Consider the following 18,492-nt stretch of genomic DNA (forward strand, 5'->3'; position numbering starts at 1 on the left):
ATGGTCTTCTCAACAGTATTTCCATGTAAAAAAAATTAAGACACAACATTAGTTCAATTAGACACGTTACTAAACATTTACGGAGTGAAGGAAGAATGCATTTTCGTAGGAGCAGTAGTCTTGTTAGTTGAGTAAACAACTTATGCAATGCACATCTTGAATGTATATGCACACATGTGTACATGTAAGTATAATATATTTAGAAAGCAGACAAATGACATTTTTTTCATGCTTGTGACCTGGTGTTGTCAACAGGTCCACTCAAAAGTTACCTGGCTGTCTATCTTCTGCCTGACCCCTGAAACGACGCCTGCGGCTACGATTGCGTCGCTGGGGTTTTTTTTCACTATCATCTGTAATTGCAAAGTTTACCATGAACTATTCTGACAAAAAAACAAAAAAACAAAAAAATAAAATAAAAAAAACTTCTTTCCTTCAAAGATTTAAGAAAGGTGAAAGAGAAAGAACCTTTTAATTAAACAGGGAAGATAAAACAACATACATTATTGATAGGAAAATAATCTTGTAGTGTTAAGCATTTCAAATAGATTAAATATAGAATCACCATCTGGAAACCAAGAGGGTTTTAACTCTTAATTGAACAAACTGAAAGACTTAATTTAAATAACCATCATTTAAGAATAAAGTCTTCCTTTCTAATACAATTTAGTTTTTAGCAAAGTTAATAACATTTTAGCCCTTTGAAAGTAAATGCCTACTCAATATACATACTTTCACTAATGTCATTATAATAATTTTTAAAGAAGCTGAAAGCCTCATTTTGGTTTATGAACAATAAGAGTATTAAATGCCTTGCAGTTTGATATAGATTTAATGGCATCAAAGGGCACTTTAATAAACCCTTCCAGTTTCAAATAATTTGGCTATCCAAATCTTAAAACCAGAAATTTCAGACACAAAGCTATCTACCTTGTTTGAACTTGTTGAAGTAAACACTAAGAAAACTTCAATATGCAAACTGCATTAAGTTTGGGTTTTGTTTTGTTTTCAAAAAAGCATCATACATTAACAATACTATACAATAATAATCTTTTCCCTAAGTGCTTACATACCTAGCCCATTTTCGTTAACTGAAGCTGTATCAGATTCAGTCATCCCATCCATCAGAACAGCATCTTCATCAGTCCTTCGTCTACGAGACCGCCTACGACGGTTAGTACTGTGATGAGATTCGCTGGCATCAGTGTCTGCAGTCTGATCAGATTCTGTATTATCAAGTAAGCTGTATGGATTGCTGTCTGGATCTTTGAGCACTATATGCATGTCAGAGGCAAGAAATATTTGTTTAAGAGAGCTGCAGTCATTAGGAATGCTTTGATCTATATTGATCTACAATTCTCCCCCTATATTCCATATTCAAATAAAATGTTTCCTGTATGACTATTTTTCTTGGAAAATAATATGAAGAACTTTAAATGGCCATGAAAAATTAAAGAAGAAGAAGAGCAAACACCCTCATCTTCCTACCATTTCTCTTTGACCTGTTTTGAAAATCTATTAGAAAATAGTATATTATTACTTGCTATTTTTGACATTCACATCCTTAGCTAGTCCTGCCTAGGCTAGAGAAATGAAAAGTGAAGAGAAATAAATATGCAGTTTTGTCCCCTTTAGCTGCTTCTTTGTACTAATGTTAATGCACTATACTCAATTCACAACACCTGCACTCCATGGCATACTAGAAATGTTACTAAACCGAAGCAATCAAAACAAATCTATACAAAAAAGCAAACTAAAAAAAGGTTCAAATTTTGACTTGTTAGGAAAATATAGAAATGAATGTTGACTAGTATTCCCATCTCCAGAAACAAAGAGTGAAGGTGAGGTAAGGTGGGGTAAGGGTGAGAAAGGGAAAGTTTTAAGATACAATTCATAAGGAAAAAAATACCCATCTTACCTATGTGCATTTATTGCCTCCACCAAATTATAGAAGAAATTCACCTAATCACGATTTTTCCTAAGTTTCTGTAACAGCTAGCAAGCTAGCATCTTTGTAAAAGACACTAAGTTTATCCATTAATCAAAAGCACTAGGTAAAGTACATTTGTTGTGCAATGCCACATACTACAATTTTATAAACCTTGGTAATAGTGAGCAAAGTAGTAAAATATAAAAGTATTTCCCTAAAAGCCTATAAAATAAACTTGGGGCTCAAAGAGTATCACTGGAACTGGAGTACCTTTTAAAAAGCTCCTAAAATTGTGTGATTTGTTCCAGTTTTAGTACTTTGTAAGCAAGTCTGGTATATATTTAGTTATATATATGTATGGGTTCTATAACATTTAAAATAACATATAAACTTTCACAAGCCATATGTTATAACATTAAGAAAACAGTGGTTTTCTTACAGTGGGATACAATAAAGATATGTTAAGGCTGTATCTATGACATAATCTATTCCACATATCACTGATAATTCTGTCCCCCATCCCATTATGCTAAAAGCATAAACATTCCCGCAACTCCTACCCAAAAAAAAGATATTGGAGTAAAACGCTGCTCAGGCACCTCAGTTCTCAGTCTTCTAAACAGCCTTCTTTACAGCTCAATTCCTCAAACACAAAAAATTTTTAATTTCTCAATTCTTCCCTGTTCCCAAAATAGTACACAGTGCAACAAAATGTCTTCCCATTTAAATTTCAATAGTAAGTATATTCAGTATTGTTACTTAGATCTCTCTCTGCATTAGAATTTTCTGTCTGTCTGACAAACAGAAATTTAGAACCCAAAAATTCTAGGGGAAAAAACATTCGAATTACGTGAGGCCCAAAAAACTAGAGAAATCTTTGACCGCTGAAACAGAATCAGCCAACCAAAATTTCTGACTGAAAAATTCTAGCTAAACCTTCATTAAGAAACACTGTCCAGGGTTTCTCCTTATCATATGCTCTACTACGTTCCTCAGTGAGAAGACACTGGGAGAATGAATTAACTTGTATAAGGTTATATACTGTTCACGAAATAAGGATGCTGACATAGTACATAAAAGACTACCAGAACTGATGGAGGATTTGCCACCACGTGGTCCACCACGACCTCGACCCCCTGAAACACTTCTCCCTCTTCCTCCTGGACGCCTCCTGCTGTCACGCTGATGTCGGCTCTCTCGATCATCTTCTCCTGCCAATGACCAATCACTCAGCTCATCCTTACGCTCAGATTCTGTTTCAGAGGGGTTAGACAGCTCAGAGTTTGTACCTTGGGAAAGAGAACATAAGCCAATTAGATTCCTGTTTTCTTTAAAAAGGGAAAATAAGGAGTGAAACTTTCCAAAATTATTTCCTATAATTATTTTAATCACCCTATTAATTGGTTGATTCAAAGGAAGCTAAACAAAAATTAAAATAAATGTGAAATCTACTAAGTAATAATCAAATGTTAGTATTATACCAGTAATATAGGATCTACTAAGAGGGAGATTAAAAACTGGTTTAGATGTGCAAAAATGCAGCCAATAATAGCATTAGAGCAAACACACAAAACACTACATAGATAATGCAAATGCAGTTAATATCAGGGACTAGTAAAAAAAAAAAAAATTTGCCCATTTGTAGGTTTTAAAACCAAATTAGTATAATGAAAATAACCGCTATTATATTTTAAAGCAAACAATCATATTCAGAAAAATGAGTAGTTTGATTGTATGATGTATTCTACCATTATTTTACTGATTCTAGGAAGCACACTATTTCACACTTTAACATCTCTGAAATAACAATGTTTCTCATAATTGATAGTCTCTTATAAACTGTGAGTGTATCTTTAGTGGTTGTACATAAAACAATTACATTTTACAAACAGTGGCTTAAATTAGAATATACTATTTGAAATTACAGAACAAATTTTAAAAATGTTACTGAAAAGACAACTTTAACCTGACAGAAAAATTTACTATGATTAAAAGTTTACAGATCATTTCTAAGGTTCCAACGACCTATTTTAATAGTGACCTTTTAAAAATTTAAACATTGCAAAGATTCTATAAAAGCCTGCAATATTATTATTACATCACAATTAAAGTGTCAGATTTAGATGACTCAATCACTACAATACTCATTTCTACTTCTATTCTTTGTTAATTCTGGGAATGCCTCTTCCATCCCTCCCTTTTATATCATATATCCAAATAAGATCTCCTTGAGAGCCCAGTTCAATTTGGAGTTTCAGACCAATTTAACTGAAAACAGACTCCTCCCTTCCTACTTCCTTAAAAGTAACATGTATCTATCATGCAATGCTGTCATGTGTTGTCTTCTATTTAATTCCCTTTGGATTTACATCTCACTTGGTCTATGGTAGAGCTCTTCCTTCTACCTCTAAATGCCCCCAGACACCTAACAATTCTCTTAATAAAGCAATCTGCTGCATGACTTTGAAGTTCTTTTGCTGATCTCCCAAATAAGAATAATTCCATGATAAACTACAAGTTCCCTACAGTTAAACCCCAGTCATTTGATGGTGAAGGTGAAACATAAGAATCCTTCATATGCACAATAGTAGGGTGTCCGTAATAAAATTTAAGAAATCCAACTTCCTTTCTCCCTTAAAAGAAAATTCTTCAAAATTCATTTTTTCTCCACATGATCTTAAATATGGATGTAACCAGTCAACTATGTAAGAGTGTATTAATCAGTTGAAACTTTTAGAAAAATACAGCAAGTTTCTAGTATTTATACTCAACTGTTTACTAGGAATGAGAATCTCACAAAAAAGAATGACTCTCCCAAACACTTGTATCTCCAAATGACAAAAAAGAATTTATTAACTGATGTCATGGTTTGCTGGAATAAGGGAAACTAATCATTTCATGAGTTGTGAAAACATCTTTTCAAATGCACTTGAACTTACTGACAAAGCTATGCACTGCCTAAAAACATTATCAAAATATGAAGATAAATAATCTCAATTTTAAAATTTTTACAAAAGTCCCTATTAAATTTTCTCTACAAATAAATTATTAGTTAAACAAGTGTATTTAACTCAGTGTCACAAGCATGGAAATTCCTATTAAAGTTTAACCTAAATCTAGTATTCAAAAGGGGTGGTCAGTAGGTAAGACCAATAGTAAAGTCAAAAACAAAATGACTAATGAATTGGCTAGCTTTTGCTTTATTCTTAGTAAATAAAGCTTAAATGTTTCTGGGATGGCAAAAGGAACTTTCCAGATGTGATAACGTTAAGGATATTGAGGTGGGTAGATCACTGTGGATTGCCCTGGTGAGCCCAAACTAACCGTGTCGATCTCAGCTGCAGAGAACCAGAGAGAAAGCAGCAGAACTCTGCAGTCACTGGCTCCATGAGACAGACAATGAAGGGGCCAAAAGCTGGAAATATCAAGGGAACAGACTGCATCCTAGAGTCTCAAGAAAGGACATAGAGTTCTGCTGACAATTTTAGTCCACTGAGACTCATGTTTAACTTCTGACCTAAAAATCTCTTAAGATAATAATACTCATCAGTGTTAACCCTTTTAATTTGAAATGTGTTAAAGCATCAAGAGAAAACACTGTGTTGAAATCACTGCAACCTTTAGTTTTGTAAAATGTTAAGTTCATGAATCCAAAAAAAATTTTTCATTGAGCTTTAAAAATGATTCATCAAACTAATTCAATTTTTAATGACTCCAAATAAGACCTTATCTTCAAAAACTTTAAATCAGATTTTCCCCTCTCCAAAACTTCTAAAAAGCACTTATGAAGATGCTTCACATCTTTTCAACAATCATGAATGCTTTACTTAATAGCAAAAGTACCATATTTTATCAATTCCAATATGCCATCCATATATTTTTTTTTTTTTTATGTTTTATTTATTTCTAGGAGAGAGAGAGAGAGACAGCGTGAGCAGGGGAGGGTCAGAGAGAGAGGGAGTCACAGACCGAAACAGGCTCCAGGCTCTGAGCTGGCAGTCAGCACAGAGCCCGACGCGGGGCTCGAACCCACAACCGCGAGATCATGACCTAAGCGAAAGTCGGACGCGCAACCGACTAAGCCACCCAGGCGCCCCCATCCATACATTTTAAGACATATTTTGTATACCGTTAAAAAAGAAAATGTTGCCGATTGCAGTTTTAAAACATCCATTCTAAGGTGCATACCAACTTCAGAGGTACGAGAAAATGCTAAGTTATGTGACTTAAAAATCCTGATGTTAAGTAAACAAGAAAACATCTATAACCAAATCCAAATGGTTTTCTCTCAAGCCCACTAAAATCCAATAGCTATGTCAACAAAAGCAATGATACTACTGGCCTGCAAAGTTTCAGAGATAAGAGTGCCATCTACTGAACAACTTGCATAACTTTCTTGAATCCAGAGGATATTCCTCTACCATTCATAAAAACTGATTATCTAATCATAAAAAATTATCTACTCCCAACAAAGGTATTTTGCAAAAGGCTAGCCTCAGTAAACAGATTTCCCAAAGGCTTATAAAAGTATTCAATGAATTCATCCTCATCATCCAAAAAAACACAAATCTGATCATCTGTACTAGTAATTTGTGCCTCTAGAATTATTCAATACACTTTTCTCTTTAATTATTATTTGTTTTCTGTATTAAATGTGTTTTTAGGAATACAGCAGTACTTCACAATTCTCATCTCTTCACATGCTAAACAAGTTCCTGGAATTCTGCTTTTCAACTTTCAATACAGAATGTACTTTAAATAATTAAAAATTATCAAGAAATGAGAACATGGAAATATATGAAAGGGAAGGGATAATTAACCTTTCAACTCTACAACAAATCAAAGTACAAATTTTAATATAATGCTGGCATTATTTAATGAGACAGTCTTCAAACAGGAAATCGTACATGGAATCTGCATACTGTAAGCTTTTCTGGATTTCAACTTTCCCTAAATGCCTTCTATTTTGGAAAAAGCTTATGAAATGTTTTCCTAAAGCAGTCAGTTAGGATGAGCAGAGGAATGGAGAGAAAAGGAAAAGAGAAAGGGAAGAAAACAAGGGAAGACAAATCAGGTCACTGCTAAGATCCAAGTCCAAATGCAGAAAAATGGAACAACTCCAAAGCTGAAGAAAAATAAGTGAAAATTTAGGATTAGAAAACTGTTGACCACCACCATCCACTGGCCCCTTCACACATAGGTTAGGGCCCCATCCTCACACTGAAATACATTTTAGAAAAATGTTCGTCTATAAAGTGTTAATTTGGTTCTGGCTTCTTAAAAAGCCCTCATTTTAGTGAAATGTTCTTTCACAAAATAATTGCAGATGTGAGATTATATTCAAAACTGCCAACTGAGTCTATAAGTATATTTTTTAAAACTGGTACAGAAGTGCTATATGCAACCTTGGCACACTGAGTAGCATATTATTTAAGTTTTATTTTTCCTAGAGGGTAGGCAAAAGATGATTCCTAGCAGCATCATCATCATTAGGTTTTGATATGTACACATACTATATACAAATATGTGTATAGAAATTCCACATATATTTAAATATTTAAACATGATCATGAACTGCCAACTTAACAAAAATGTTTGATCTCATTAGCTCCTTGAACGCCATATACCTTTTATAAAGTATACCTTCACTACTATAAAGACATATAGCTTGAAATTATCTCCTGCCCTCAAAGCCAAAACAGAGTGAAGAACTAACTAAATCAAAACATTAAGCAAGAAGTTTCGGAGCACCTAATCAAGAACTACTAACAACAGCAACAAAAAAAAATTGTTTTTTTACCATAACCGGAGGTGTAATTAGGGCCCCGACGACCTCTGCCTCTTCCACTATAAGACCTAGAACCTTGTACAGAAGAGACGGTACTTTCATCAGTGGCATATCCTTTTTCTTTTTCAGGCCCTCTGGTGGAAGAAGGTCTGAAACCCATACCAATCTGTCGTAGCTGTTCATCAATCTGTAGGCGTTCCATTCTTAGTTGTTCTACTTCCTAGAAGTAAAACAAAAAAGGTAAATATTCTTCTATGTTGTACTATTTTTACCTTCTTAAAACCTACAGCTGAAGCTATACTACTCCCTACCAATCAAAGAAGTAATGATCTCAGTCAACTATTCGATAAAATACAAATGTGTACTTAGTAAATACAATTCACAAGGTCAATTGCTGACTCAATTCATTAAACACTTATTAAATACCTTACTGAGCACCAACTCTGCTAAGTGTTACAGGCATACAATATTAAAAAAGACTAGGACTCTCCATCTTCAAGGGTATGTTTGATAGGCAGGCATTAAACTATTTATTGGTACTTACAGGTAGAGTAAATGTTTCTTATGCTAGGGAAGTATTCTCACTGTGGGTTTTAGTTCCTGTATGTAATGTATGTATGTTTAAATGAATGAAATAATAAATTGTTAAATAGCTAATAATTACACAATATTACCAGATTTACTCTCAAGAAATTAAAACTCTAATTAGATACAGATGCCATGTAGAAAAGAAACTATTAACCTACTTTTCCATCAAAACCGTGAGACTGAGTTGTAACCTAGAGGTACTAGGAGACTTGATCATTCAGAAACTAAGATCATTACAAGATGTGAAAGTAAGGTAACTTGACAAAGCTCATGGCTAAAAGGTAGTAGAGTACTAGAAGATAAAGCATGAGCTTAAAATGCCAGACTGAACTGAGATTTCTAAAGAGTTTTAATTAAAAGAATGACATCAGGTGTGCTTTCAAAAAAATATTAACATAGCAGCAATGATAGGAGTGACTAAAAGAAAAACCTACTAGAGACAGAGCTGTTGAAGTTTTAACAAGAGATAAACTTAGTAACAAAAGATAAAGTAAAAACTAACAATTGAAACTTTTAATAACTTATGGGGAATCTTTCTAAAACTCTTGCTCATTATTTATTAACTCAAATAGATTATTTCAGAAACAATAGTTAAGATTCTTATCAAATGAGGTCTACGGATTAGTGCATCTGATTCAGAGAATACTAAAGTTACCATGAAAACACACCTTCACTCCTGGTTCTCTGCCCTATTTGCATCTAAAACATCAAGGTAAAATAAAATGGTTCCAGTATAGCACATGTCGATACATGAAGTGATGACAGTCACATTATAGGAAAACAAGCATGATCATTTCTTAAAGAGTAAGGAAAAAAAAGTAGCAGTTCAGAGAAAAAGAGAAACAACGTGCATAAAGCCAATCAATGATTTTATTATGGCAAAGGACCTTTTAAATTCTCATGTAGAAAAATATTTAAAGAACTGAAATTTAATATGTATATAAAACTGATGCAATTTGAAGTTTACTATGTGAAGCAAAAATGACATGAATATGAAAGGCATACAAACCTTTAGATAAGCAATATGATACTCCAAAAGAACTTGCACATTACCGATGCTTTCTTTAGTGCCAACAAATACAAATGGAACCATACCCTGTAAGAAAACACAACATCTTCAGTATCAAATATTTTAACAAAGTTCTAACATAAATGTGACATACCAATACAGAATTTGGAAAATTTTTTCTAAAACAGCAATTTTAATCTACGACAATTCTAGATTTAAAAATAAAATGCTACATCTTGCATTCCAGCGTGTATGCACCTCCTCTCAGCTCTCCACTGGAGACCCCAAGTGCCAACCCTAGTCCCCAGAAGAGTCCCATTTCCGTTCCAACAAGATGAAAGAAACTATCATGAATCAAGAGAAACTCGTCAAACTGCAAGCACAAGTGAACATTGGTGGGAAAGGAACTGCTCAGTGAAAGAAGAGGTGGTTCACAGAACAGCTACAGAAAATGATACAAAACTTCAGTTTTCCTTAAAGAAGTTAAGGGTAAACGAGATCTCTCGTATTGGAGAAGTGAACATGTTCACAAACCAAGGTACAGTGATCCACTTTAACAACCCTGAACTTCAGGCATCCCTGGCAGTGAAGACTTTCACCATTATAGGTCATGCTGATACAAAGCAGCTGACAGAAATGCTACCCAGTATCTTCAACCAACTTGGTACAGACAGTCTGACTAGCTTAAGAAGATTAGGCAAAGCTCTGCCCAAACAATCTGTGGATGAAAAGACACCACTTGCTACCGGAGAGAAGGATGATAATCAAGTTCCAAATCTTGTGGAGAACTTTGAGGAAGCTTCCAAGAATGAAGCAAATTGAAATAACTTCTGAAGAAGATAAAATTTGGAAGAAGTTACTGGGAGCTACTATTTATATTATGACTGCTTTTTAAAAATTCTGTTCCTGGATCTGATAAAATCTAGATCTCTATTTTTAAGCCCAAGCCCCTTGGACACTGCAGCTCTTTTCAGTTTTTGCTTATACACAATTTATTCTTTGCACCTAATTAAGCTGAAGAAGCCTGGGAATAAAGTTTGAAAAAAGATTTATAAACAAACTAACCAAAAATTTAATATAATTTGAAATACTAAGGTTTTCAATAACTCATTGTATTTGCCCTATAATTTAAGTATGTTAAAAATTTAAATTATTTTTAAATACCAGCTTATATCAGATTTTCTAATTTCTAATTCAATCTTCCTCCATATACACCTTTTAAAGAAATTTCCCTTCAACTGGCATGAATTTATAAACTAGATATATCAATCACCTTGGTGGTGATAGCTTTAAAATGGTAGAGCACATCATCAGCTAGGTTATCCCTAACAAGTGCACCTAACAAAACCATTAATGTCTGTGTACTGGAGGGAGTGCTTCCTGACCAACACTACCAAGAGTCACCTATGGAATACAAACATTTACACAATATAAAATAAAGCAATTACTGATAAAGGCAAATATTTAGTCACCAATATTAAAGGAAATCATAGGACTAACTCTGAATTTATGAAGTAGTAGATTTCCAGTTTCCTAATGGCTAAGGAAAATGAATAAAGCCTAAATAAACAAACTCACCCAACCAGTTTTAGTGTCTTTCCTTATTTTGATTCTACAAATTAGTTCCTAACAGTTACTTAAACAGATTGGCTTAAGATGGCATGAAAAAAGGGAATATAACTTAAGCATAGGATGTACAGAAATCTTGATCCTGTCCTCTGGAATTCACAAGCAGATATGAGAGGATGCAAAGTGAATAAAAGATATAGGAGGGGGGATAAAGATCTAAACATTTTAAGCAAATACTCTACTTCTGGGAGTATATTATTTATTCTACATCTGTATCTTATTTAATATTCACTAAAAAGTAACCTTAAATAATCCAATTTTTTAAAAAAGTCCACTTTAACAGCTGAGCAAGCAATTTGCCCAAAGTCATACAATTAGCAAATCAGCCAGCCAATTTCATTTCTAGTTACCTAACTCCAAATAGCAACTACAGGTTACTTGCCAGAATCTACACTAAGCAAAATGGATAAAACAAAGTCCCTATTCTAAAAGCAATCAAAATCTCAGAAAAGACACTAAACATGTCTGCAATAATCTTATTATAGCATTAGTAATATCAATCTAAAAAACACAAGAATATTACGTAGAATGTGGACTATGCCACCCCAGATATGGAAACTTTGGCGAATTCCTAAGATTTTTAAAGTAAATGTTAAAAACAAATAGAATTTTACCAAGTAGGTAAAGAAGAGAAAGTCATTCCAGAAAGATGATGTGGAAGAAACTAGGAGAAATACAATGCCTTGACCCTGAAGATGAGATGCTCTCACCTGTAGCTACTTCCGAAGGACAGGCAGAAACACAACCTTAAAGGCACATATAGTACAGAATATTTTAATGACTACTATAAAGCCACAATAAAAAATCTGAAGAGTAAACGATTATTAGTGAATATACAGATTTCTAAGTTATTTCAATGAAATTTCTAGATTTTTTAAAAATACTAATAACTAATCACTTATATTTAATAGATAGCACTGAGACTACCAACTAGCACTTGTGAAAAATAAACCAGGATCCCTCTTACACACACACACTGGAGTGAAAAGTTTATGTACTTTTAAAAAACCTAGAGAATGAAATACAAGTGAATTTCTGAATTACCTACATGTAGGAAAGACCTTGCCAAGTATGGCAGAGTCAAAAGTCTTAAGTCCTAAAACAAAAGTCTTAAAAAAAAAAAAAAAAAAAAAAAGAAGCCAACAGCATAAAAAAATTTGTGCGAGGGGATGTATCAAGGAGAAATTAAGAATATTTACTACACATACGAAAAGACAAAAGACTAGCTTCCTTAAAACACAAAAGCTCTAGGGGCACCTGGGTATCTCAGTCAGTTGAGGGGACTCTCAGGCTCTGCACTGAGCTTGGAGACCACATTAAAAAAAATAAAAAACAAAGATCTGTTCGCAGGTATGTGGAAAACAGACACAATTCCTACACTGGTGAAAGGAATGTGTGGAGTGTGGGAAACTATGAAGATCTAAAAATTTTAATGTCTTTTATACCCTATGATCTTAAAAGTCTAGAAATTTACTCCCCAGCTGTAAGGGATGTTCACTGTGGCACTTTTAGTAGCAAAACAAAGACAAAAAGGCAACCAAAAACCGACTAAAATCTATTATCTAATAGAGATAATGGAGAGAAGAGAGATACAGACAAAACATAGATACACATTTTTCATACTATATACACTCTTCTATACTATTGAAACTTGTACATAAATGTATTTCTTTTTCAGTGAAGAACTCAAATCCAATCCTTTTTTTAGTAGGCTCTATGCCCAACATGGGGTTTCAACTCAGGACCCTGCGATCAAGAGTCACATGCTCTACTGACCTAGCCAGCCAGGTGCTCCTCGAATTCAATCTTAAAAAATTGACTTAAAATATTGATTTAAAATACTTATCAAGCACCTAACTCTATACAATTCATTGGGCTAGAGAAGAACAAAGAATATGAGAATTCAGATTTCACTTCTTGATTCAGAGTCCATAAAGTGGCTTTGGTGAGGTTAAGATCTCATTTAAGTAATAAATGTAGGTTTGAGAGAAAACCAGTAAATACCCAATTATACAGATAATAAGTGCTATGATAAAGGTGGGCAAAGGTCCTCTCAGGCTAATGGTGGGTCACTGAAGACTTGAGAGTAAACAAGTTATAAACAGTCTGCCACGGGACTTAGCTTAAATTTTGAAATGGTGGCCCTAAATAAGTGAATGCCAACCTTCCAATTTGTCTTTTTTTTTTTTTTTCAATTTGTCTTAACATGGAATGTTTTGAAAATTTTTAAATTTTGCATATTATAGGTTTCCAGCTTCTCTTAGTATCAAAAGATATAGCAACACATAACACATTCACCTATGGCAACCAGATTAAGGCAGCATCTGTTCCTTTTATACAAATGGACCATGTACTGTCCTATCCCTGGTCTTGTATCCCAACCTGCTTAATCATTAATAATCTGCTTGGTTTCTGTAAGTATTTAAGTTTCTTAACCCTGGCAAAGAAATAAGGGTAACAATGACCAATGCTGCAAACACTAAAGTTCAGTAAAATTCTTATTATGAATAAAGACCTAAAAGAATTAGCCTGCAACAAGATTTTTATTATTTTTTTTAAGTAGGCGACACACACAACATGGGGCTTGGACTCATGAACCTGAGATCAAGAGTTGCTTATTTATCGACTGAGCCACCCAGGTGCCCCACGAGACATTAAATACTGTAAAGCAACTAGCAGTTAAGTCAAGCTAAGACAAGAGTAGAAAAGTAAGTAGATAAAGCTAAAAAATTTACAGTGGACTAATATAATGGCCCTGACCAGTGAACATCTTGATATTCAGACCAATTTTTAGGCAGTGGTTGTATGCCAAATGGATTATTTTATACATTAAATATAAAGGAGGAAAGCACAAATTTAATAGTATGACACCTTGATTTTAATCCCCCTCTCAAAGGCAATGGGAGGTAGAGTAGCTTAAAAAGTAAGTCACTTGAGATTTAAAGCAATTTTGGGAGCAGTGTAGGCATGAAACCAATCTGAGCCACCAACTACTCATTTCTGTAATACTAAATCACCTGTTTTTCTTTTTTCTTTATTCCTTTTTCCGGATTTTGTTTTTTTATTTTATTTATTTATTTATTTATTTTTGCCTCTACATTCTAACTAAAAGAAATAAAGGAAGTAGGCATCTTTACAACATCCAATACCTGATGTGAGGTCATTTATCTGGACTCATTTGACTACAGTTTTTCCTTTTTCTTTAAGAAGAGGCTGTTTTTCCCCACAGGCTAATGAACTCTGCAAACAATAATAATCTATTCTGCAAAACTAACATTGCTTTCTAGGAGATAATTTGGGAGAAAATCTTTGCCTTATATGCACAGGCATATGAAGTTTAAGACACTTGGAGCCACCAGGTAAGAGATCTTTAAAGCGATTTACGAAGAGTAAAGAACTGCACTGTAGACAAAACACTAACATGTGAGATGAGATTGAAAAAGGAATTTCAGAAAGTTGGTGTCAGAACACCAAAATAAAAGCTTAAAGATTTCAATTAAGAAATAATCAGGGCTTTCAGATCCAAAAAAGGTCAAGTACAGTTATTTATTAAGAATACCTTTATAAAAAACTTTTCTCAGAGTATCAAATTTTATAGTTCTATACTCTTGTTAAGTACAAAAAGGTACTGTTGAAATTACCAAATTGAAGGCTTTTTATCAAAAATTGGCTTTTTTACTGAAGTACTAAGAAACCCAGTAAGACCCAAAGCCCACAATTTAAAGAGGACTTGTTCTCTAAATATGTAAAGCAACATTGTAAGGAACAAAAAAAATTTTTAAACAAAGCCACCGTATGAGTATGAATAGTTCCCTACATACAACTCCCCAAAATGATTTCCAAAATATAAAATAACATTGTAAGTCAGCCAAGAACAGAAGATGGTGGAAGGCAGGACAGACAGACGGACAGAAGGAAGAAACAGGCAAACCAAATTACATTTTGAATACTTACATCTTCTCTAGGTAGTTTATTTTCATTGTCTCCTTCAATTCTCACCCGAACCACACCAGATTTGTCCACTATTTCCTGGATAACTTTGCCATTTTTTCCAATTACTTTTCCTTTAATAAGAGAAAATATATAGCAGTAAGTTAAATACCAATACTGCTATCCTTCCAAAATGAGACCAAATAATTTGAGTTGTATCAAATTTAAAAAAAAAAAAAAAACATAGCCCCATCTTCTTAATCTCAATAAATTCACTCTGATGACTACTGAGAAATTTTATCCTTGGTCTGAAACTTCCTTCTCTTCAGAATGCCTAAGGCTATATATAAATAGGATTGACAATACTGCTCAAATGTAAGACATTTTCAAAGACTAAACATGTTTTACATCATTTTTATATTTTTAAAATATCAATGCAACCCATTCCAAAAGCTTAGATACACAAATAAAGGCAAAAGAAACACTTTTATTTTGGCATTAATCATACCAATTTGTTTATTAAGTATTATTTTTAAGTTAACAAATTAAATCTTGCTTTCATATTCAAGGTGCTACTTTTCCAAAATACATCTATAATTTGAAGATACCTTTAAAATGAATATAATCTTCAATGAAACAAAGTCTGTATTTGACATTTTCTACCAAGTTTTTAAGTATTTCACAGCTATACAAATACACATAGCATGTACATGGTATGCTATCTTCCTAGGTATGAAATACTGTATACAGACACAAAATCCAAATTATTTATCTTCTCTACACTTAACATGTAGTGTGTCAAACAGCACTTATGGAGTATCCATTAATGAAAAGAGAAACTAAAAGAGGGGCAAGGAAGATCCTCTTCCCCTTGGAAACTTACTAGTTACAAAGACTACAAAGTCAAAATACCAAAGCAATATTGGACCGTGTTACCTGGTAACAAAAGTAAATATTCAGGTAACCTTCCCTGTATGAAATAGATGTGTACACTCCTTATAAAAGTTATTAAGTCCAAATTCTGCCCCCCCTCCTTTTTTTCCCCTAAATCAAGCAATCTATTTCCACAATAAATTCATTCTGGTTGAAAGGGGATAAAATAGTTCTTCCTATTGCATGCTTGAGAGAACAGTTTCTATTAAAGAATAAATAGGAACAACAGCAACAGTAACTGGGTCAATACAGCAAAGACACCATTACAGGGTTTTTCTATACCTATTCTCAAACCTCTTGCCCCATTAATAACCCTAAATTTAAAAGCAGCGACAATTCAACAGGTAAAAAGAAAAAAATAGAGTAGGACAGGGAATTCACATGACGTAGATCTTCTCTGAGCAGCCCTAGCAGCAGTATATAAAAGCAACCTTCATTGTTAACCCAGTGAAGCTCAAGCAGCAACTCCATCCTTGACCCTGCTAAAAATAAGCAAATGTCTTTTCGAAAAAACAAAAATCAGACTGATATATCATAATCCCTCCCCCAAAATCATTGCCCCTTCCTTCTATGAACTATACCACTGGTGAGTGTACATCCATCACTCTTCTGGGGTCTGTGGCAGGGACCTACCTGCAAGTTTTATTTAGTCCCACCAGAGACCGTCAGTATTTTAACTGATCATTTCCATAGTTTAAATTCCAAAGCATATTGACAAAGTGAGGCAGACCTGTAGTATAAATTGAGCACTGAGCATAAATGCTGAAGGGACAGAGTAAAGAAGTGATTAAGGAAGGCTTCCAAGAGGTGAAAGGTTTCAGTTCATTTTAAAGCAATGACCACATAATATTTTCTTTTTAACTTAGGAGGGGTGGGAATGATCAGGGACTAGAATTCTTGGACCGGAGTATAACGGAATTCTCTTGAACTTACCCACCAAGAAGTCCTCATTCCCTTTTACTCCTGAGTCCACTTTTTCTTTTTCACTTGGACTAAGAATGTACTATTTTTCAAATGACTGCTTTACCCATAAAACATTTTGGAGGGAAATGTAGCATTATTATATACAACAATCAAGAAATCTTTACACTATCTCTCAGTATTTCACTAATGTAGAACAGTTGCTCCTAATACATATTTTCTGAAGAGTCCCAAATAATCCAAATCACAGAAGCCAACCAAGACAGAGTAAAAAGGAGACAGAACACATACTCGTATCATTGCACAGATAAATGAATAGGGAAGAATCAGAGAACTACAAATATATCCAATTTCCTTATTTCAAATTATCAGGAATTTTTACTCAAAATTACCACTACCACAAATTTTAGAAGACCAAGGCTATCTTCTACATAATTCGGTTAGGAAAAACCCTGAGGGGCGCCTGGGTGGCTCAGTTGGTTAAGCGTCCAACTTCGGTTCAGGTCATGATCTCACAGTTCGTGGGCTCGAGCCCCACGCTGGGCTGTGTTGCTGACAGTTAGCTCAGAGCCTGGAGCCTGCCTCAGATTCTCTATCTCCCACTCTCTCTCTCTCTCTCTCTGACCCTCCTCTGCTCATGCTGTCACGCTCGCTCTCTTTCAGAAATTTAAAAAAAAATTTTTTTTTAAATAATAAAAGAAATAATAAAAGAAAAAACCCTGATTCCCATGCACACTCCTCTCCAAATCATTTCTACAAGTGAAGAAACTGAAGTCAAATTATGTTCTGCAAAGCAGCAATCACGGTGTTGGTACTGATGTCAATAATTGTGACCTAAACCAGGGGGTCATATTCAAAAGCAGCTTTTTGAAGGTGATTTTATTTGGCAAAGATAAACATTTTATAATATTTTGTGTCTTAATGTTTATTAAAGTCATACAAAACTATTTGAGCTTATACTGAATTTTAACATCTCAACTCAGCTCTCCAGCAGTTCAATCTTCAGTGAATAAAATGGAGTTTATTTAATCAGCAGTATGTCATACCTATCCAAATGCTTAAGCGGAGCTATAAGCAAACAAATCATTGAAAACCAAGAAAACTGCCCGTTCTTGTGCTGTAGACTACTGTCCCAGAGTATATGAAATTGTTACCAGTCTAAAACAACTTTTAAATATTTTCTACAGCTATTTTTTTAACAAGATTTGACAAATAGAACACCTATAGCAAGAAATGATTTCCTAAAGGCAACACAGGCCTAATTAAATATAAATGGAGCCCAAGGGGCTCTATTTCAGTAAGGTCAAGATACTGATGAGACACAACAGTAGACAAAAACTCAAGCCCCTCCTAAAAAACATCTCTGCTTTATATGCATGCTTATTTTTATAGTAAACACTTAGGATAATCCCAATTTACTACAAGAGCAAAATTTCCCCATTTGACATAACAGCATTTAAAAAGGATAGCACTGGGGCGCCTGGGTGGCTCAGTCGGTTAAGTGTCGGACTTCGGCTCAGGTCATGATCTCAGGGTTCCTGGGTTTAAGCCAGCGTCGGGCTCTGTGCAGACAGCTAGCTCAGAGCCTGGAGCCTGCTTCTGACTCTGTGTCTCCCTCTCTCTCTGACCCTCCCCTGCTTACGCTATCTGTCTGTGTGTCTCTCTCTCAAAAAATAAATAAATAAACATTAAAAAGGATAGCACAGATGTAGAGGATATAATACCAAAGATTAAACAAATCATCCCAAGCTACATCTAAAGCTC

The 18,492-nt window shown here is 34.2% G+C and overlaps 2 protein-coding genes across 5 annotated transcripts in view; one reads left to right on the plus strand and one right to left on the minus strand.

Annotated features, from left to right (window-relative positions):
* Positions 1-18,492, minus strand: part of FXR1 (FMR1 autosomal homolog 1) — a 66,379-nt gene that overhangs the window by 4,942 nt on the left and 42,945 nt on the right. For 2 of the 4 annotated variants that reach the window (XM_039221192.1, XM_039221194.1), the window contains exons 10-14: positions 14,899-15,008; positions 9,316-9,402; positions 7,731-7,938; positions 3,016-3,219; positions 1,074-1,274 (exon numbers count right to left, since the gene is read on the minus strand). In XM_039221192.1, the coding sequence (XP_039077123.1) occupies positions 1,074-1,274; positions 3,016-3,219; positions 7,731-7,938; positions 9,316-9,402; positions 14,899-15,008 (810 nt within the window). Of the gene's footprint in view, positions 1-272; positions 354-1,073; positions 1,275-3,015; positions 3,220-7,730; positions 7,939-9,315; positions 9,403-14,898; positions 15,009-18,492 lie in introns of all 4 variants that reach the window. The other 2 variants (XM_039221195.1, XM_039221193.1) reach the window with 2 other exon arrangements.
* On the plus strand, positions 7,908-10,362 carry LOC120223155 (transcription factor BTF3-like). Its single transcript, XM_039221196.1, has 2 exons — positions 7,908-7,958; positions 9,563-10,362. The coding sequence occupies exon 2, from the start codon at positions 9,568-9,570 to the stop codon at positions 10,135-10,137; it is 570 nt and encodes a 189-aa protein (XP_039077127.1). The 5' UTR covers positions 7,908-7,958; positions 9,563-9,567; the 3' UTR covers positions 10,138-10,362.

The sequence above is a fragment of the Hyaena hyaena genome, unplaced genomic scaffold (genome assembly GCF_003009895.1).
Source record: "Hyaena hyaena isolate Hyena2069 unplaced genomic scaffold, ASM300989v1 scaffold_958, whole genome shotgun sequence".
NCBI classification, from domain to species: Eukaryota; Metazoa; Chordata; class Mammalia; order Carnivora; family Hyaenidae; genus Hyaena; species Hyaena hyaena.

Excerpts from the sequence above, each read along its gene's own strand:
- LOC120223155 (XM_039221196.1), top strand. The coding sequence starts at position 9,568 with ATGCACCTCCTCTCAGCTCTCCACTGGAGACCCCAAGTGCCAACCCTA.